The 22,777-nt window shown below is 46.0% G+C and overlaps 1 protein-coding gene across 2 annotated transcripts in view; it reads left to right on the top strand.

Moving 5' to 3' along the window:
* Positions 1-8,821: 8,821 nt before the first annotated feature.
* MORC3 (MORC family CW-type zinc finger 3) overlaps positions 8,822-22,777 on the top strand; it is a 48,400-nt gene continuing 34,444 nt past the window's right edge. The window contains exons 1-4 of one of the 2 annotated variants that reach the window (XM_040423114.1): positions 8,822-9,115; positions 17,665-17,737; positions 20,713-20,845; positions 22,552-22,766. In XM_040423114.1, coding sequence (XP_040279048.1) covers positions 9,077-9,115; positions 17,665-17,737; positions 20,713-20,845; positions 22,552-22,766 — 460 coding nt within the window. In that variant the 5' untranslated portion in view covers positions 8,822-9,076. The remainder of the gene's footprint in view (positions 9,116-17,664; positions 17,738-20,712; positions 20,846-22,551; positions 22,767-22,777) is intronic. The other variant, XM_040423113.1, reaches the window with a different exon arrangement.

Raw genomic sequence — 22,777 nt, 5'->3', positions numbered from 1 at the left:
TTAAATAGGGGGGTTAGCCCCCCCACATGCAATTTTCTGGTAAAATTTGATGCAGACTAAAAGGCCTTCATTAGATCCGGTAAGATCAAGTGGTTTCAACGTTAAATCTCATTTAATTACAGAGATATTTCACATAAAAACACAGATATTAGGTAGTATTAAATAGGGGGGCTAGCCCCCCCACATGCAATATTCTGGTAAAATTTGATGCAGACTAATAGGCCTTCGTTAGATCCGGTAAGATCAAGTGGTTTTAACGTTAGATCTCATATAATTACAGAGATATTATGGATATTTGTTATTACGTCAGGGGGGGCTAGCCCCCCCCACATGCAATTTTCTGGTAAAATTTGATGCAGACTAATAGGCCTTCGTTAGATCCGGTAAGATCAAGAGGTTTCAACGTTAGATCTCATTTAATTACAGAGATTTTCCAAATGAAAACACAGATATTAGGAAGTATTAAATAGGGGGGCTAGCTCCCCCTTATGTAATTCCAAATATCCATAATATCTCTGTAATTATATGAGATCTAACGTTGTAACCACTTGATCTTACTGGATCTAACGAAGGCCTATTAGCCTGAATCAAATTTTACCAGAAAATTGCATGTGGGGGGGCTAGCCCCCCTATTTAATACTACCTAATATCTGTGTTTTTATGTGAAATATCTCTGTAATTAAATGAGATCTAACGTTAAAACCACTTGATCTTACCGGATCTAACGAAGGCCTATTAGTCTGCATCAAATTTTACCAGAAAATTGCATGTGGGGGGGCTAGCCCCCCCTGACGTAATACCAAATATCCATAATATCTCTGTAATTATATGAGATCTAACGTTGAAACCACTTGATCTTACCGGATCTAACAAAGGCCTATTAGTCTGCATCAAATTTTACCAGAAAATTGCATGGGGGGGGGGGGGGGGGGGGAGCCCCCCTATTTAATACTACCTAATATCTGTGTTTTTAAGTGAAATATCTCTGTACCTAAATGAGATCTAACGTTGAAACCATTTGATCTTACCGGATCTAACGAAGATCTATTACTCTGCATCAAATTTTACTTGAAAATTGCATGTGGGGGGGCTAGCCCCGCCTCATTAATCACTTAATAAGTCTGTATTTATGTGAGATCTAACAAAACAACTAGTTGATCATACCTGATCTAACAAATATCTTCCAAAATAGCTAATTTTTTGGTCAATTTTTTGATAAGGGGGGGCTGATGACGGGTTAGCCCCCCCCTGCAAATAACTGTTAATATATCTACTTCTGTATGAGATCTAACGCAAACAACAATTGATCTAACCTGATCTAACAAAGATCTAACCAATTGCATATGTTTTGTTAAAAATTTTTGATATGGGGGGGCTAACACGGCTGAGGTCCTGGCACTTCTCTGTCTGACATACTGTTAGATCAAATATATTTTTATTTTGCCATTAATACACGGCAAACAGGCCTTTAGAGTATATCACTGCACCGCTGAACGGCAATTAGGCCCTAATTATTTTCTACTTTGACAGAACACAAAAGGCTTTTCAACAGATATATGCAACGCAGAACGGTGAATATATTTTTATTTTGCCACTAATACACGGCAAATAGGGCTGTAGACCATATAACTGCACCGCACAAGGGCAAATAAGACGTAGAAATATTTCCTTGTAATAAACCCTGTTAATGGCTGTATCAAACAGCACTTGCACCCCAATAACAAGAATGGTTTGTTGGAATGACAGAGCTGTGTAATGGCAATTTGGATCCCCAGTCAGTGCAGCAAGGTGTAATAGGATTGTTCCTATTAGGCCACCATGCCGACCGTGGGGCAGCCGCAGCGGATCGCGGACCCATTCACTTTAATGGGTCCGCGATCTGGCCGTTCCGCAAAAAGATAGGACATGTTCTATCTTTTTGCGGAACTGAAGTACGGGACGAAACCCCACGGAAGCACTCCGTAGTGCTTCCGTAGGGTTCTGTTCCGTGCTTCCGTTCCGCATCTCTGGATCCGCAGATTCGGAATGCCCAAGGAACGGCGCCCGTGTATTGCGGATCTGCAAATGCGGTCCGCAATACGGCAACGGGCGGGACACGTTCGTGTGCAGGAGGCCTTACCCAGTCAACCTCCCCTACTGAACCCTGTCGTACACAAATGCTGTGGAACGATTCCTCCCTATCCTTTCCCTGCACTTATAAATCGTTTTTTTTCAGTACAATGAAGTTTTTCCTAGCACTGTCCCTAGCGCCTGCTGACGTCTCCCCCTGCACTAAGTGCACTGGTAAATGGCAGAATCTAAGATGGCTGCCGCTATTTATAGGGTTGTGACATCACAGGGCTGGCTGACTGCTGATTGGCTGCATGCATGGCATTATGGGTGATCCCGCCTTCCCAGAGTCCCTTTCTCCAAGTCCTCACACCTGCAGCAGCCATTTTAGGAAAAAATGTGATTCGTTACCACGAAGCGCAAGGAAATTCGGCTTCGGTGCGAATCAAATTTTTCCCGAATTCCACTTTGTCAGCTTCGATTTGCTCATCTCTAATCATGATAATGCCGTGCGCTTCTGTTAGTCCAGAACGGAGGATCCCTCTCTCATACCGAGAGTGATTCCTGCAAGGGATACGCTTCTGTGAAAGATCCCTAACACTTTTTTTCTGTGAATGCTGACAAACCCCACCCCCCCTCTGTACTTGTGTGTTTTTTGCAAATTTTTTTTTTTTCAAAACTCGCAATGACAAATTTGGATTGAAGCTAATTAACACAGCTAAGCACATCCACTTTTCAAAAAACATAAAAGGGGAGATTTATCAAAACTGGTGTAAAGGAAAACTTGCTTAGTTGCCCATAGCAACCAATCAGATTCCACTTTTCATTTTTCAGATTGGTTTGAAAGGTGGAATCTGATTGGTTGCTATGGGCAACTAAGCCAGTTATGCTTTACACCAGTTTTGATAAATCTGCCTTACAGAATCTCTACGCATTCAACAGACGTCAATGTTTTACACACAGATGACATCATTACTAGAGATGAGCGAATTTCATGTTATGAAATTCGTTCACGCATTGTTTGGTGGTAAAAGCAGAATTGCGTTATGGATTCCATTACCACGGACCATAACGCAATTCTATGACGGAATGCCTTTAGAGGCATTCCGTTATTCATTCCGTCATAATTAGAGGTCTATGGCCTGCATAATGGATCCGTCCCATTTCCGTTATGCAGGAGAGGACTCCCCAGCATAACGGAAATGGGACAGATCCGTTTTGCAGCCCATAGACTTCTATTGAATGGGGCTGCGTGAAAATCGCAAGCATCCGCAAGCAAGTGCGGATGCGGTGCGATTTTCACTCATGGTTGCTAGGAGATGATCGGGATGGGGACCCGATCATTATTATTTTCCCTTATAACCATGTTATAAGGGAAAATAACAGCATTCTTAATACAGAATGCTTAGTAAAATAGGGATGGAGGGGTTAAAAAAAAATAAAAAAAATAAAAAAATTTTTAACTTACCTTAATCCACTTCAGCTTCTCTTCTGTCTTCTTCTTTGATGACCTGGGAGGAAAAGGACCTTTGGTGACATCACTGCGCTCATCACATGGTCCATCACATGATCACCATGGTGATGGATCATGTGATGAGCGCAGTGACGTCAACAAAAGGTCCTTTAGCCAGGTCCTGAAGAAAGTAGAAAGAAGAGGAGATCCGCTACGCGACCAAGTGGATGGGGTGAGTTAAATTTGTTTATTATTTTTAACCCCTCAATGGACATTTTACTAAGCATTCTGTCTTAAGAATGCTATTATTTTCCCTTATAACCATGTTATAAGGGAAAATAATATCTACAGAACACCGAACCCAAACCTGAACTTCTGTGAAGAAGTCCGGGTTCGGGTCTGGGTACCAAAAATGCTGATTTTTCTCACGCGCGTGCAAAACGCATTAAAACGCTTTGCATTCGCGCTGAAAAAATCTTGCATTTTCCCGCAACGCACCCGCATCCTATCCAACCCTCACACGCGACGCCCGTGTGAAAGAGGCCTTAAGATTTTATAGATACTTTATCACATTGTATTAGACTATGAGACTTAGTAGTAGAGAGGAGGCACATCCAGACGGGGGGGAGGGGTTGAGTTGAAATAAGGTTTGGAAAAACCTTTAGTGGGGTTAGAATGGTAAATCGTTATTATACAATATTTTGTGTTGACAATTGGTTATATGGATGCCATGTTAACACTATGATACTTTTAATAGTGTTCATTCCTGATAAGAATGTACTGTGATACACATTTTGTTTTGTACCAAAATAAATAAAATGTTCAATAAAAATAAATAAATAAACAACTTCTAATTGAACAAAGGTTTACGGACACTTCATGCCTACATACCGTAATTAGTTCCCTTGGGTCATCCATCAATCCTCTCCATCTCCATTCTCCTCCCCAAAGAGACATATGGGCCATAAAACTAAAGTGGGCCCCTTCATTTATCACCTCCCCCAGCACCAAGGATCGAACATGATCATAAACGTGCGAATGGCCTTCTTCAGTCTCAAAAGACAAGTATATTTATCCCGGCCAAGACCTCCATCACCTCCTCCACTTTCTAAAGGCCACCATTACATCATGACCCTTCTAATCGATTACTTAAAGGGGATCTCCAAGAGTATAAAAGTAGCGTCACCGGCAATGCCAGGAAGGTTTGTCCCCGTCCCCGCCTGCCATTGGCTGGTTAATTGCATGCTGTTCATATATCTACAGGTAAATTCTACTGCGGTGATAGATCGGGTCCCAGCGAGCAAAAGAACTACAGGGGAGATTTATCAAACTGGTATAAAGTAGAACTGGCTCAGTTGCCAATAGCAACCAAATACGGAATGCACGCGGACATTTTCCATTTTTCACTGACACATTTTCCACGGACAGCACACATAGCCATTTATGTGTCTAGGCACACATCAGTACTTTTTTACTGACCGCGGGTCAGTGAAAAGATCACGGAGACATGCGCTACTTTGGTCCGTGATGTGGACTAAACGCGCCCATAGAAGTCTATGGGTCAGTGAAAATCAGGGACACAACACGGAGGGCATCAGTGTTGCGTCAGTTGTTCCACTGAAGACTGATAGGAGATGCTTTGGAAACAAATTTTCGGCTGAGCAGCGTCCATGGATTACGGATGACATACGGAGGGTAAAAACGGACACACAGACAAAACACAGATGTGACACTGAGGGTCCATTCACACGTCCGCAATTTCGTTCCGCATTTTGGGGAACGGAATTGCGGACCCATTCATTTCTATGGGGAAGCACGATGTGCTGCCCGGATACGGAATTGCGGACCCGCACTTCCGCGTCCGCAATTCTGTTCCCGAAAAAAATAGAACGTGTCCAATTCTTGTCCGCAAATGCGGACAAGAATAGGCATATTCTCTTAGTGCCGGCAATGTGCGGTCCGCAAAATGCGAAATGCACATTGCCGCTGTCCGTGTTTTGCGGATCCGCAAAACACACACGGATCTGTGAATGGACCCTGACATGGAAATGTGGACGAGACCTATGGGTACATTCACACAAACGTAAGCCGTTCGTGCCCACAATGCACGGGTAATGGCCATTTGAATCCCGTATTGCGGCACGGACCTACTGACTTGAATGTGTCCGCGGTCCGCAATATACAACAAAAAATAGAATATGTCCTATCTTTTACGGTGCGGAGGCACGATCCAAAAACGCCCACGGAAGCGCTTCAATGGGCTTCTGATCTGTGCCTCTGCACCGCGCCGTATCTTGATAAATGCGGAACCATTCAAGTCAATGGGTCCGCATCCGTGATACAGGATTCACGTATATATATATATATTGCAGAACCGCCATTTGTGGACGGCCTACTGTTGTGTGAATGGACGCTCATGCACACGGCTGTAGTTTCTGTCTGCATCCGATCCGAATTTTTTGTATATCGGATGCGGAACCATTAATTTCAATGGAGCTGCAAAAGATGAGGACAGCATACCGTGTGCTGTCCGCGTCCGTGTGTCTGTTCCGCGGCCCCGCAAAAAGATAGAACGTGTCCTACTCTCGTCCGTTTTTGCGGACAAAGATAGGACATTTCTAGAGGAGTGTGAAAAAATGACAGCATGCGCTTAGCCTGGATCCACAATTTGTGCATGAGCCCTAACATTGGCGCACCAATATCATATATATAATAACAAAGCAATTGTGCTTTATGACTTATAGGACTCTACCACTGGGGTAGAGAGAGAGGTGTATGATTTTATATTTTTAGTTTGTTCCACTTTATGTGATTTTATATATTCATTATTGTCAATAAATCCATATTAGTGATATATAGCTATCATTTGACTTGTATTCATTATAATTTTGTGAGGGTCTAGAAGGCACATTTAGCAAACTGGTGTAAAGTAGAACTGGCTTAGCTGCCCATAGCAACCAATCAGATTCCACCTTTTATTTTTGACAGCTCTTTGGAAAAATGAAAGGAGGAATCTGATTGGTTGCTATGGGCAACTAGGCCAGCTCTACTTTACACCAGTTTGATAATTCACTCGGCACAAAGGATGATCTACTACTTATTGTCGACTATTTTTTCTATATTTTTTTTATTTATTTTTTGTATTTTGGAAGGGTTAGGCCACTGTGTATTTTTTTAATTTTTTTTAGCATTTATTATACTGAAGCAAAACTAACTTTAGAAATGGCCGTCATAGTAAAAGACCCAGGGTTTTCTATTGACAGGTCTGGTTTAGGGCCCATTGACACGGGCAGACTATTGGGCCAACTAATCGGGAACAAACTGTAGGACTGTCCGATTGGCACATGTATGGGCCCCGCACACGTGGCAGAATTTTCCACAACGTAAAGACATCGCCTATGGGAAAGAAAAGCGACGACGCCGGCGGTCTGCTCCACTGCGGAACGGAAACGCAAATTTCTTGTAGCCGAATGTCTCCATTCATTTTAATGGGGGATGTAATCTGTGCAGAAATCCGCAACCTCGTTCACAAAATACCCATCCTATCCCTGTGCGGAAAAATCCGCAGCATAAACCGCAAAAAAAAAACAGCACAACTTTGTAAAATCTGCACTTACAGTTTTTGTTGCATAAAATTCCGCCACGCGTGAGGGCGCCCTAAATGTACCGCTGATCACCCGATAAAGGGCGACCGTTCCCGACCAGTGCCCTGTGTATCGGATCAGCAACATCCAGCTGTTCAGAAACTACAACTCCCAGAATCCTCCTTTCCCTTCTTATGGGAGTTACAAGAACGGGCAAGTAAATGTGCATGTTGGGAGTTGTAGTTTCACAGCAGCTGGAGTGCCGGAGGTCGCTGATTCCCCTGATCTATGTAAATGGACCCTTAGGGGTTCGATGTTTATTCCCTTCCCCCGGATGAGCAGATGTGTATTGGCCTTTGGAAGCTTGCTGGGACCGGACACCGGTCTCCTTCATACTATTTTTTTTTTGGATGTGTTTTAAAACAAACGTATGTAAAAAAAAAAAAAAAAAAATCCTTTTTTTTTGCATTTTTTGATATCTGCAGCCCAAAGGTGTGTTTCAGCATTAGGCCTCATGCACACAACAGTATTTTTTCACTGTCCGCAAAACGGGGTTCCGTTGTTCCGTGATCCGTTTTTGTTTCCGTGTGTCTTCCTTGATTTTTGGAGGATCACCAGACATGAGAAGTGAAAAAAAAATCTAAGTCAAGTTTGCCTTGAAAATGATAGGGAAAAAACGGACATGGATCACAGACGCGGATGACAATCTTGTGTGCCTCCGTGTTTTTTCACGGACCCATTGACTTGAATGGGTCCGCGAACCGTTGTCCGTGAAAAAAATAGGACAGGTCCTATTTTTTTGACGGACTGGAAACACGGATCACGGACGCGGATGACAAACGGTGCATTTTCCGAGTTTTCAACGGACCCATTGAAAGTCAATGGGTCCGCAGAAAATCACGGAAAACGGAACAGCGGACACGGAACACAACAGCGGTCGTGTGCATGAGGCCTAAGCATAAAGCAAAGTATGACAAAACGCTAGCAACTTTGCCGCTTGTGGTATTTCAAGCAGTGCCAAAACGCCAGAAAATAAGGGAAGAAAAGCTCCGTATGTGAAAAAAAATGGCGCTTAAAAAATAAAAAAAACTACAATGAATAATCTCCATAGACTTCTGGCCAACATCTGGAGGTGGTGTTTTTGCATTTAAAAATTCTGGAAAGAATGCAAAAAAAAAAAAAAAAAGACCGAAACCACGCGGGGTTGTCCACCATTTTTTATTTCCTTTTTCTTCGGTTCTGTGGCGCCCAGACGGACCGGACTGGCTCATGCACACCAACGGATTTGCTGTCCGTGTCCATTCTTTTTTTTTTGTGTGGGGCCCGTATGCTGAACCATTCATTTCAATTGGGCCACAAAAAAACAAAAATTACTCAGTGTGTATTCCGTATCCATATGTCCGCAAGTCCGTTCCACAAAAAAAGGATGTAACATGGACGTCACACGGATGTCAACCATTTTTTTTGTGCATCCATGTTTTGCGAACCGCAAAATACATACGGTCTTGTGCATGAGCCCTTTGGGCTCATACACACAGATGTATTTGTTGTCCGTATCCGTTCCGTTTTTTTTTTTTGCGGCCGTACTCCATGTGCATTCCATATCCGTATGTCCGTGAGTCTGTTCAGCAAAAAAATTCTATTCTTGTCCGATTTGCAGACAAGGAGAGGCATTGTTACAATTGATCCACACAAAAAAACGGACATCACGCGGTCGTGCGCATGAGCCCTAAAGTCAGTAAGAGTCCCTGGTCAGTAAATCCGCACATCAGTCAGTAGGTACATTGAGAACACTGCCACCTAGCGTATTGAGGCTGCACAGCGCTCGTCCTGCACGCTCACAGAAGCCACAGTCACGTGGTTTTAATGTTATTCCTGGGGCGGGGTCCTGATTGGCTGACGGCTGTAGTCTCCGCCCGGAAGTAGGGGAGTGCTCAGCTGTTCAGTCCCCGAGACGTTAAGTGTTTTTTTTTTTTCCTGGTTTACAAAGATGGCGGCACAGACGACGGAGGGGATACGTCTGAGTGCGGTGAGAGAGGGGTTAATGGGGCGGCCGGGAAGCGTGGTGCAGGGAGGGACAGGGGCTTGGTGAGGCCGGGCATGGCTGCGGTGCTTTACGTGAGATGCCAAGCAGTAGAGACGGGGTTCAGCTTCTGTAGTAATAGGGCTGATAGAACTAGTGATGTGCGCGCTCCATGGTGTGCTGGAGGGAAACTGGAGCCCGGGGATTGTGGTTCCGTTTGGCGGTAATGAGGAGGTTGGGCTGGTGCTGGCTGTGGTTCTGCTGGTCCTGGAGGAGGTTGTGCTGGCTGTGGTTCTGCTGGTCCTGGAGGAGGTTGTGCTGGCTGGGGTTCTGCTGGTCCTGGAGGAGGTTATGCTGGCTGGGGTTCTGCTGGTCCTGGAGGAGGTTCTCTGGTGCTGGCTGGGGTTCTGCTGGTCCTGGAGGAGGTTCTCTGGTGCTGGCTGAGGTTCTGCTGGTCCTGGAGGAGGTTCTGCTGGTGCTGGCTGGGGTTCTGCTGGTGCTGGCTGGGGTTCTGCTGGTGCTGGCTGGGGTTCTGCTGGTGCTGGCTGGGGTTCTGCTGGTGCTGGCTGGGGTTCTGCTGGTTCTGCTAGTCCTAGAAGAGGTTTCCTGCTGCTGGCTATGGCTCTGCTGTTCCTGGAAGAGTTCTACTGTGCTGGATGTGATTCTGCTGATCCTGGAGGAGGTTCTCTGGTGCTGGCTGCGGTTCTGCTAGTCCTGGAAGAGGTTTTCTGGTGCTGGTCCCAGAAGAGGCTTGTGCTGGCTGTGATTCTGCTGGTGCTGACTGGGGTTCTGCTGGTCCTGGAAGAAGTTCTCTGGTGCTGGTTGTGGTTGTGCAGGTCCGGGAGGAGGTTTTGTGGTTCTGCTGGTCCTAGAGGAGGTTTTCTGGTGTAGACTGTGGTTCTGCTGGTTCCGGAGGCGGTTATCTAGTGCTGGCTGTGCTTCTGATGATCCTGGAGTAGGTTGTCTGATGCCAGCTGTGATTCTGCTTTTCTGGATGAGGTTCTGGCTGTGGTCCCTGGACTGAGATGTGCATCTGCTGGAGCTGCTTGAGACTTTGTGGCACTGCTGGAGGCTTATCGATACAGGTTGTGCCCCTGCTGCTGACTGAGGTCTCTCATTGTGCAGAACCACAAGAGCACACCTGTGACTAGGGATCCCATTCGGGTCTGATGGTGATGACTGAAGTCCTTTGTCTGAGATATGGTTCTGCTGGTGCTGACTGGTCCAGGTTTTGGTCAGCACCAGTATATACATAACCTGGACCAGGGACCTTGATCATCACCACAAGAACCATAACCTGGACTAGGGATCTCAGTCAGCACCAGATGAAAAATAACCTGGACCAGAGACCTTAGTCAAGCCCAGCAGAATCATAACCCAGACTAGTGACCTCAGTAATCACCACAAGAACCATAACCTGGACCAGGGACCCCAGTCATCACCAGCATAAATATAACCCAGACCTGGGATGACAGGCAGCAACATGACTGCAAACCAGGGGACCTAATTGGGATCCTTGGTCCAAGTTGTTCTCCTTCTGGTGCTGATTGACATCCAGTGACAGTTTTGTCCCGCCAGAGGTCCCTTGTTTTGGGTTGTATTCCTGCTGGTGATGACGGAGTGTCTCTAGTTTTAGGTCTGCCCCTGCTGTTGCTGTCTGGAGCTCCTCTGATATTGTAGTGCTGACTGAGGTCCCTGGTTCTGGTTGTGGTCCCTAGTTGGGGTTCTTCTGGTACTTCCTGAGGTCGCAGGTTCAGTTCCAGTTCTACTAGTTCTGCCTGATCCTTCTTGGTTCCAGTTGTCTGTCTTTTCTTGGGTTGAGAGATTTGACGCTGTGTCGTTAGTTTCAGTTTTGTTCTCTGCTGTGACGCTGCAGATGTGACTCAGTGAGGTGCGGCCGGTTTTGGGTGTGTGTCATGGTTCAAAATGTAGTTGACAAGTATTTTTTACACGTGTTCTCATTATGTGATAATATACGACGGACCCATGCGATGACTGCGCAGGATCAGAAGGTGCCTCTGTATAAAGCCTGAGACGCAGTAAACTCCTCTGCATCCCTCCGGGAGTTCTGACTGCTCCCCTGGGGTGTGCAGGAGGCCTCACAGTGTGCACAGTGTCCAAAAATAATTGTTTGCCTGCTTCTATACGCTTTATACTTAAAACACGTCAGTAGTTTACATCCTATTCTACAGGAATCCTCCAGAACGATTGTGTTAAATATTAATGGGTCGTTATGTTGTACAATAAAGACTCCTGTATGTGTATTTTCACGTAGACAAGTTAAAGGGGTATCCAAACGCCTAAAAAACAACAACCAAACCATAATCTCCTTGTGTATCTTTATTATTATTTTTGGTGGCCCCATTGAAATAAATTTTTCCGCATACAGGCCTAAAACAAAAAAAAAAACTACGGAACGGACACGGACAGAAAATATGTTTTGGATAGGTCATCAGTATCTGATCGGTGGTGGTCCGACAACTGAGGACTCCCACTGATAAGGGCTTGTTCACGCGAACGTATGGGTTCCGTTGCCGTATTGCGGATCCGCAATAAACTGACACCGATCCATGTGCATTCTGCATCACGGATGCGGACCCATTCCCTTGAATGGGTCCGCAAATCCGGAGATGCAGAGCGGTGCGAAACGGAAGCACGGAACGGAAAACCCACGGAAGCGCTACAGAGTGCTGTGGGATTCCGTTCCTTACTTCCATGCCGCACACAGATAGAACATGTCCTATCTTTTTGCGGAACGGAAGGATGCGGACCCATTCAAGTTGAATAGGTCTGGATCCATTCTGGAGTACTCGCGACTGTTCTCCGTGCATTGTGGACCGCAAATTGCGGCCCCAATGCACGGAACGTAACCCGTACGTTTGTGTGAACAAGCCCTAAAGCTGTTTGATAAGGCACCAGCGCTTGACTTGAAGCCCAGGTGTATACCTCCACTCTGCGCGCGGCCATATTGGAAGTCTTCAGCACAAGATTTTTCTCTGCCGAGGCTTATGTCAGAAAAGAAACGGGATGAGAGCGCGGAGGACTCTCGACACCCTTAGGCCTCTTTCACACGAGTGTGACGGATTGGCTTTGGGTGCGTTCAGTGAAACTCGTACCATTTTGCAAGCAGGTTCAGTCAGTTTTGTCTGCGAATGCGTTCAGTTGTCCAGTTTATTCCGCGCGGGTGCAATGCGTTGAGATGCGTTTTTCACGCGCGTGATGAAAAACGGAATGTTTACAAACAACATCTCTTAGCAACCATCAGTGAAAAACGCATCACATACGCACTTCTTTGCTAATACGATGCGATTTTCATGCAGCTCCATTCACTTCTATGGGGCCAGCGTTGCGTGAAAAACGCTGAATATAGAACATGCAGCGATTTTTCACGCAACGCAGAAGTGATGCGTGAAGACCAACGCACATATACACATCCCCATTGAAATTAATGAGTCAGGATTCGGTGCTGGTCGTATACGTTCACGTCACGCATTGCACACGCGCGGAAAACTTGCTCGTGTGAAAGGGACCTTAGGTCTCTTTTACAAGGCCGTTGTCCCGCCGTGCCCTTGCTGCGGACCGCAAAATGCACAGGCACCGACCGTGGGCCAGCCGCATGCGGATTGCGGACTCATTAACTTGAATGGGGTCCGCGATCCATCCGTTCTGCAAAAAGATAGAACAAGTTCTATTTTTTTTGCCGAACGGAACCCCACAGAAGCACTCCGTAGTGCTTCCGTTCCGCACTGCATCTCCGGATTTGCGGACCCATTCAAGTGAATAGGTCTGCATCCGTGATGTGAAATGCACATGGAACGGTGTCCTGTATATTGGCCGTGTGAAAGAGGCCTTAGACTCATACACACACTTTTTTTTTTTTTTTGCTGTTTTTTTGTTCTTGCTGCCTGTATGGGGAAGGCAAATGACTGTTTGTACATGGCCGTTCTGCCGAACATGTCCTATTATTGTCTGCATTGCAGATGACGATAGGACTGTTCTATTGCATAATGGACAGGGCCGGTATCGGTGTTTTGCAGTTGGCAGATCACAAAACATCAAGGGTCATGTGCATGAGCCCTCAGGCCGAACAACGCCCTAATGACTGCATGAGGTACCCGGTCAAGAGATTTTCAAATATTTTTTTTTTTTTTTCCATGAATACAATACTTTTGAGCATAGACAAAGACAGTTTAGTTCTGATTGGAGGATGTGCAGTAAGAATATGTAATCGGCTCTATATGTCAATCCTGACTACAGGTTCCCTTTAAGGCCTCTTGCACACGAACGTGTGCGCCCCCTGGCCGTGCTGGGCCACAATACACGAACACCCACCGTGGGGCAGCGGATCGCGGACCCATTCACTTTAATATGTCAGCGGTCCGGACGTTCTGCAAAAAGATAGGACATGTATCTTTTTGCGCTACGGAAGTACGGGACGAAACCCTACGGAAGCACTCCGTAGTGGGTTCCATTCTGGATTTGCGGACCCATTGAAGTGAATGGGTCCACATCCGTGATGCCGAATGCACACTGAACTGTGCCCGTGTATTGCGGTCCGCAATGCGGCCACAGAGCGTTCACACTTCAGTTATTTGGTTGGTTATTTCCCTTGGTTGTGAGCCAAAACCAGTAGTGACGCCTACTCAGAGGTGAGGTATAATGGAAAGATTTGCACCTGTTCTGTCTTTTTGACCCTCACCTAGTTTTGGTTCACAATAACTGATGGAAATAACTGACGTGTGAACTCGGCCTAACGAACTCATAAGTCAAACAGCTACAAACACAAGGTTAGGGAACACTCACATGCAATACTGAACTGAGGAGAGATATAAAGCACATTGGCACTAATTCAGACCCACAAGTGGCCGAAGCGTAAGGCTTCGTTCACATCACCGGTCAGCCTTTCCGTTTAGGAGCAGGAGAACTGAAAGGACGTATTCGGCACATAACGGAGCCTACGGACCCCATAGACTATAATGGGGTTCGTTAGGTTTCCACTCAGAAGATGGAGCAGGAGAACGTAAAGGCTGAACGTTGATGTGAGCGAAGCCCAAGTTCATGGTACAATGGCGAAAGTGAAACTCCATTGTAACAAAAGCGGTGTTCTCTCCGGCTGCAGCCTTGTCTTCTCCCCCCTCTCCCTCTCATGTTAGTGCATGTGAGCCTGGAAGTGTTGAAAGCAAGGGCTGGGTTTAGAATGGATACGTTTTGCCTTAATGGGGTCTGTTGGGTTCCCATCGTCCGACCTGCCATGCTTCACTCTGTCGTCCCACATTTTGGTTTGGAGTCTAGGACAGAGCCTCCGATGTTGACTATGTTCACACCTGCAGCCGAGGTTCTGGCAGGAGCCTTCATTGCAGATTCTAGCAAAAGATATGGACAAAGTACTGCCAGATATAGCGGTATATTGTACTGCAAAATGCCAGTTCCCTTAGTTAATGGAATCCGTCTGGCACATGCCGCATCTGGCGATTTCTGCTCCCATTCTGGAAGGAACCTACCTGGATCTGCAGATAAGCATCTTGTGCAGGGTCAGCTTCATTAGTTTCTACGCCGCCGCTGGGAAGAAAGACATTTCTTTCAGTTTCCTCTTATCTTCTCCTGACTAATGCAGCCAAGGCTCTGCTGATGGGGAGGGAGAGAATTGGACCGTTAGATAAGAGAAGGGCAGCAGCGGGGAAGGGCGTCCTGCTCCTCTTGTGTAAGGCTCTGTTCACATCTCCTTCTCTGAACACATTCAGTATATGTCTCAGGAGATCTCCCAGGACCACAGTGGATGCCAGATGTGTCCATTTGGCCTCTGTTGGGGTGGTAGGTGCGGGGCAGGGATGCTCAACCGGTTGCCTGCCAGCTATTGCAAAACTACAACTCCCAGCATGCTCTAATAGCCGTAGGCTGTCCAGGGATGCTGGAAGTTGTAATTGTATCAGCTGGAGGTAGAAAAATATGCAAAACGCTGCAGTACTAAAAAAATAAAAATAAAAACCAGCCGCGTTGAGTTTAGGGCACTAAACCACCAGCATGTTAGTGTTACCATCTCGGGTTCCTCATGCACTTACACTTTTTTTTTATTATTATTGCATTCTACTTATTTTGGGCTAAAATAATATTTTTCAGTTGTTTCTGTTTATTAAAAACTTTCAGCCATTTTTCCAGTATAATGGTTTAGGCAGGGTACTGAATCTCCTTAAAAAGACCAGTCCCGTGTGGAGACTTACAGGGAGTGCTCCATGATATGGAGACTTATTGGCGATGCTCCATGGGAAACGAATATGGAAAGAGGTATCTCCAAAGAAAGGTAACCATCTCGCCAGCGCCACCTATTGGAAGCGGCTCCCTATGAGTCAAGATCCGACTTTCCAACAAGCCTTGGGATTTGACAAGGGAATAAGCAAGGGCTACACGGCCACACTGGTCACAGGATATCCAGCCATGTCGCCGTGTAGCCCTTGCTATTTCCGTCGGCCCCATAAAAATTAATGGGAGCGGGGGCTGCACATGCGCGGTACACTCCCATTCACTTGTATGAGGAGCTGGCTTGTTGGTGACCGGAGTCTTCCAGCCAACACCTTGCGGGGCTGCGTTCTCAATATAGGGACCCTCACCTATAAGACAATGGGGGCATATCCTAGCAATATGCCCCCATTGTCCATGATGAGACAACCCCTTTAAAGGGAACCTGTGACCTGGATTTTGGGTATAGAGCTGAGGACATGGCTAGATGGCCGCTAGCACATCTGCAATACCCACTCCCCATAGCTCTGTGTGCTTTTATTGTGTAAAAAAAACAATTTGATACATATGCAAATTAACCTGAGATGAGTCCTGTACGTGAGATGAGTCAGGGATAGGACTCATCTCAGGTTAATTTGCATATGTATCAAATTGTTTTTTTTACACAATAAAAGCACACAGAGCTATGGGGACTGGGTATTGCGGATTTGCTAGCGGCCATCTAGCAACCCATGTCCTCAACTCTATACACAAAATCCCGGTGACAGGTTCCCTTTAAAGGGAGTCTGTCACCAGATTTTGACCTTATAGACCGCTTACATAGCGCTCTAGCATAGCAGTCTATGATTCTAATGGTACCTTTGATGTTTTCTTGTGAAGTTCCCCCCAAGGCAAAAACAGACTTGTTACGGTATCATCTGTGTCACCGTCTAGTATTCCCTTCTTCCCATGTAATAGCACAGCCGAATAATCCACAGAACAATAAATCGCTGGTATCGCCCTATAAGTTCATACATGAGCCAAAGCTGGAAGGCACAGGCACTCAAACATACAATTTCTTTTATCCCATGCAAGGGAGACACCCACAATAAACATACATTAACCCATACACAAAGCTTACAACCCACATAACCTCCTCCCCTCTGCCTGTGATATAATTATGGTACACAATGGTTAACATAATTATCCCAGGCAGGACAATACACAATGTCCTCTGTCCTGGAGACAACCGAGGTGTAATTCCATTATCTCTCAGGACAAAGGGAAATCGCCAATACACACGGGGAGACAATAGGACAGACATCACTTACTCAAATACACAATGTCCCACCCTTTACAATACACATAGACATTTAACACATCCCAAAATGGCACGAATTAGACCAGGAATTCAAAAGTTTGTAAAAGTCTCTTTGGCCTGGCTGTACTCATGGCTTTTCTGTCCAAAACCATTTCTACACAGTCTTTTGTCCTGGAGACAATTGAGAAGTGATCCACTTATCTCCCAAGGACAGAGGCAAGACTCCATTAGCCACATGGTAGCAATAGACAGCAAAATACATGAACTTATTTATATAACTACGCAGCTATTGCATAAAACCGGTACATTCAACATGGGACCGTAATCGCATGGTAAGAGGCTGGCAAGTAGTCCTCTCCAAGTACTCGTGGCAACCTCAAAAGAGGGGAGTTTGTCACAGGACTTTTATTCATATGTAAATTAGGGCTCGCAAGTGCCCAGGGGTGGAGTTCACCTCGTTGGTGCGCAGGCTGTTCTGCCTCTTTTCGTCATATCCCCGCCCCGCTCTTACTTTACGTCCTCCTTCTCTGCAGCTAGATCCGGCGCCTGCGCTATCCATTGCTTGGCTGGGGCATGCGCACTGCGATACCCATTGTGGGTGTCTCTGGTCCGCCTCCTCGCCGATGTTTCTCGCCGTTGGCCGGCGCAGTAGCTACTGCGATGCCGTGCCCACAATGGGCATCGCAGTGCGCATGCCCCGGCTAAGCAATGGATAGTGCAGGCGTGGGATCTCGCTGCAGAGAAGGAGGACTCAAAGGAAGAGTGGGGCAGGGATATGACGAAAAGAGGCAGAACAGCCTGGGCACCAACGAGGGTCAGTATCTCCTGGTGTAAAGGCATGCACCCACAGAAGTGTGCACACGCAGACTTTCCCGCCAGCTGTAATGGAACAGCAACCTTCGCTAGACCCAGAACCCATAATCCAAGCTAGGGATTCTACTGCTAGGGATCCAGCGGGGTCATCAATCTGTAGTGAACCCCGATGCTTTCTGCTGACCCGTACCTGACTTTTGTTTTCCAGTTGTGCCCCAAGTTCCTGCACACTAATTCCACCAGTCATACGTGGCCTTTCAGCGCAGTCGCAGAGCTCATAGGTAAGTCCATGTGCGTGGTTATACAGCGCTGTTCACACTGGTGTCATTCAGAATTCATTGGGACTGACAACCTGAATAGTGTAGTCTGTAGACCGCTGTCAGAAATACTGTATACCTAGTGCACCCCTTTATATGTCAATGGGGGTATCGGATCTTGTGGACAGCACAGATTAGGTATCATGTTAGGCTACTTTTACATCTGCGTTTTTGCTAGATCCGCCAGGGATCAGCTAAAACGCTTCTGTCATGAATACAACTGTCTGCATCCGTTATGAACGGAACCAGTTGTATTATCACTAAAATAGCCATGACGCATCCGTCACTAAAACCATTGTAAGTCAATGGGGGATGGATCCGTCAGAGAAAACGGATCCGTCTCCATTGACTTACATTGTAAGTATTGACAGATCCGTCTTGCTCTGCGCACTCAGAAACGCTGCTTGCTTCATGGGAACGGAATGCTTTCTGGTGAACTCTGTTCCGTTCAGTTTTGTCCCCATTGACAATGAATGGGGCCAAAACTGAAGCGTTTTCCTCCGGTATTGAGGTCCTAAGACTCTGTGCAGATTTTTAACTCCTGTCAGTTTCTTGCACCAAATTGTTCAGGTTTGTTGCAGCTTTTCTCCATTGGGTGAGTCAAAATCTGCAGCAAACCCCAGTTGCACTACAATGGCCCCCTTTGCTATTCCCATACCAGGAAAGACTGGCTTTACAACTTCTAACAGATACTTTTAGAAAAGCAACATCCAAGAAGGGTGCCACCTGGTGGTGAAAGTGTATATCAATGTTCATGTCCACTTTTAGTGCTGGTGGACACACATGCTCAGTCACTCTCCTCACAGACAGGTCTCTGCATAGTGATTCTCTTCACTACAGTCAATAGAAATAGCATTCTGCCCTGCTAGTCAGGAAGAAGCAAGCCTCTGCAGAAGCAAGGCAATATAACGGAGGAGACTCCTGTAGGGGGAGGGAAGAATGGACTATATTGTCAGCTGCCAGAGGTGGAAGGAGACTGATTCTATTCCGAGCCTGTACCCAGCAGCACCATGGGAGCAAAAAGTGATTGAAAATGCAAACCTTTTTAAAACAGAGCATCTCTGGACTATTGGTATGAACATGATTTGTGGAATACCCCTCTAACAGCGTGCCTGCCATGTTCATTTTGAGGGGTGCACCTTACAAACCAAAGTGCCATGGATGCGGCTTTATGCTACCACGAAATACAATATGGAGCACAGGCTTAGGCCTCCTGCACACGGACGTTTTTTTTTTCCCGTTTACTGGCCGTTTTTTGCGTTCTGTATACGGAACCATTCATTTCAATGGTTCCGCAAAAAAAACGGAATGTACTCCGTATGCATTCCGTTTCCGTTTTTTCGTTCCGTTTTAACATAGAACATGTCCTATTATTGCCCGCAAATCACGTTCCGTGGCTCCATTCAAGTCAATGGGTCCGCAAAAAAAACGGAACACATACGGAAATGCATCCGTATGTCTTCCGTTTCCGTTCCGTTTTTTGCTGAACCATCTATTGAAAATGTTATGCCCAGCCCAATTTTATCTATGTAATTACTGTATACTGTATATGCCATACGGAAAAACGGAACAGAAACGGAAACAAAAAACGGAACGGATCCATGAAAAACGGACAGCAAAACACTGAAAAAGCCATACGGTCGTGTGCAATAGGCCTTAAAAAGGACCTTTCACCATAATAAAACCTCTAAACTAACTATACAGACGTGTAGAGCGGCGCCCAGGGATCTCCCTGCACTTACTGTTATCCCCGGGCGCCGCTCCGTTCTCCGGTTATAGCCTCCGGTATCTTCATAGTTAGGCTCCACCCAGGGGAACCTGACGGCGTCTCTTTCTTCTATGCTGTAGTGCTGGCCAATCGCAGCGCTCAGCTCATAGCCTGAGAGTTTTTTTTTTCTCTCAGGCTATGAGCTGAGCGCTGCGATTGGCCAGCGTTACAGCCTGGGAGAAGGAGACGCCGGCAGGTTCCCCTGGGTGGAGCCTAACTATGAAGATACCGGAGGCTATAACCGGAGAACGGAGCGGCGCCCAGGTATAACAGTAAGTGCAGGGGGATCCCTGGGCGCCGCTCTACGCGTCTGTATAGTTAGTTTAGAGGTTTTATTATGGTGAAAGGTCCTCTTTAAGTGACTCTGCAAATAACAGTCCAGACGGCCCTTTAAGCTGCTTTCCTATGAGGATCTGTTAGACGTTCTAAGTTAAAGGGGTTGTGGCAAAATATTCCTTTTAAGGGACAGATATACGATGCCAGAGCAGCAGAATAGAGATGAGCGAATTGATTCATAATTCTTCCTGAATTTTCCCAAAAACTCAAATTCTCGCAAATTTTTGTGATTCAGTTCAGACGAATCCAATATACTCCAGTTGTCCTGAAAATTAGTATATAAGAGTTTGTGGTCTTCTAGTATTTTGAAGAAAATATAAATCCGAGTGATAGATGCATGTGAGAAACTCAGACAATTCAGCTTTCTTTCAAAAAGGATTCAAAAGCTGGTTAATTAATCAGCCCTTTAAACAGGCCTCCTAGCCTAACTAGAATAACAGCCCTTTATTAGAGCAAAGCAGAAAATGGTTTTTTCTAGCTGAGAGGCCTTGGGGGGACCTCTGGGTGGGGTACTATTTATATTATGGAGACCAGTTAATATACATGATTACTCGACTGTTGTAGGCTCTTGGTTGTTCTGGGAATACAATATGAAAATTAGTATGTCTAACATCAGCTGGCATCAGAAAGAATTACCTTTATCTTTTTTTGTCAGAAAAGCGAATTTGCCTATCTTTACTAGAAACCCAAAGATATGAGCTTTTGCACAGGCCTCTTATCGGGAACCGGCATTTGTAGTAACGATCGTTTCCAAAAATTGGCATGTTGTACGCTGTAAGTCAGCTTTTAGGCTTTGGTGGTCAGGGTCTTGACATTAATGCTGTGTTTATTTCAGATAATGCGTATGACCCTGATGTGGGTGCCAAGCAGATTTGGATTGATCAGACTGTTGTAAATGGTCAACTGAGCTTAACCTTCACAGATAATGGGAATGGGATGACTCTCGACAAACTGCACAAGATGCTCAGGTAGGTCCTGGGCGCGGTTTCCAGTGTGTAGCAGTTTCTTTTATAGAGGGATAATAAACTACCGGTATGTCCTCCTAGGTCTGTGTCAGGCAAAAGTGAAAAATAGTAATGACCGTCTGACTGCAGTGAGGCAAAGTCCGGCACAGCGTGTACGTCGGGAGCTTTGCCGCAATAAACCTAAAGCGAAAGTACAATTTGAATGTAGCCTAACATGCAGCAATGTTGTGAATGTCTGTGATGTTATGGACATATAGTGTACAGAGTGCTGTAGAAACCTGTTCACTTGACTGAAAGCTGAGCTGCAGTACCTGAGAACAGCCACTACAAAGTGTACGGCACTGTGGTGTTCCTGCAGCCAGCATATGATCGGCGGGGCCGTCGAATCCCCAACGATTGCACATCGATGACCTATCCTATGGGTAGGTCATCCTTATATTTGTCCTGGAAAACCTCTTTAATTTTTATGGCTCACACCTGTGTAGTCAAAATGCTCACTACACACCTAGATGAATTCCCTGAAGTTTCGAAAATGGGGTATTTTGGGGGTGATTTCGAACCCACTACAAACCTGACATAAGGCCTGACAAACATCCTAAGCTCTCATGCACACAGCCGTAAGTGTTTTGCAGTCCACAAATCGCGGGTCTGCAAAACACGTTTCCCGTCCGAGTGCATACCGCCATTTATATTTAAACTTATGTACAAATGTCCTGTCCTTGTCTGCAAAACTGACAAGAATAGGACATGTTCTGTTTTTTTGTTTTTTGTGTCGGGCTGCAAAACGGACGTGCGCATGTGGACAGCACATGGTGTGATGTCCGCATCTTATGCGGCCCCATTGAAATAAACGGGTCCGCATCCAATCCGCAAACAAATGTGAATCGGATGCAGGCAGAAACTATGGCCGTGTGCATGAGCCCTAAAACAAATAGAGGCCACAAATTCCACAAGGTCCTCATACATTTCTGAGGTCGGTATTTGGATCAGGTAGCACACTAGGGCCCACATATGGGATATTTCTAAAGAAAAAAATGGCGGAATCGGGTTAATCAAAGGATAGGGGTTAACTATTAGTTCGTGGGGGTTCTACTGCTGGGACCCCCACCGATCGTGAGTACGGGGGCCCCCTGCAGTCCCTCCTGAAAATAATGGGGCGGCCGGTCGCACATGTGCGTAGCCTCTCCATTCATTTCTATGGGAGTTCCTGAGATGGCTGAATACAGCGCTCATCTATCTCCGGAATTCCCATAGAAGTGAATGGAGCGGCTGTACGCATGTGCAACTGCAGGCTCCGTTATTTTTAGGGGGCTGCAGGGGGTACGGGTACCCAGTGGTAGCACAATCGCCAGTCTGTTATCCCCTATCCTGTGGCAAGGGTATAACTTGTAACCACCGGAATACCCCTTTAATTGTGAATTCAATAACCGTGTATATAATGATTGTTTTTTTAAAATTGGACAACCCTGTTAAAGGGTTAAGCAGCTGAATAGTGCTAGGCCATTGACCTGCAAATTTAGGATTAGAAAAGTAAAACCAGCGCCCACTGGAGAGACTCTGCCAGGAAGTGCAAAACTCCATCACTTTAGGTAAATTTACAGAATGAGCGCAGACTGGGAAATAACACTGTGGATCGGGAGTAGTCGGAATAGTTGTATCGACTGTGTGCAGTAGGTTTATCAGATGTTTCATTCTTCTTTTTCCCACAGTTTTGGATTCAGTGACAAGGTTGCAGTACAAGGTCACGTTCCGGTCGGCCTCTATGGAAATGGTTTTAAATCCGGCTCCATGCGTCTAGGCAAGGATGCGATTGTTCTGACCAAAAATGACTCTGCGATGCACGTGGGCATGTTGTCACAGACTTTCCTGGAAGCCGTAAATGCCGAGCAGGTCATCGTGCCAATCATCTCCTTCAACAAGCAAAATATCCTTTTT

The sequence above is a fragment of the Bufo bufo genome, chromosome 3 (assembly GCF_905171765.1).
Source record: "Bufo bufo chromosome 3, aBufBuf1.1, whole genome shotgun sequence".
NCBI lineage: Eukaryota > Metazoa > Chordata > Amphibia > Anura > Bufonidae > Bufo > Bufo bufo.
The sequence above is the reverse complement of the archived record's forward strand: the minus strand, read 5'-3'. Positions and strand labels throughout refer to the sequence as shown.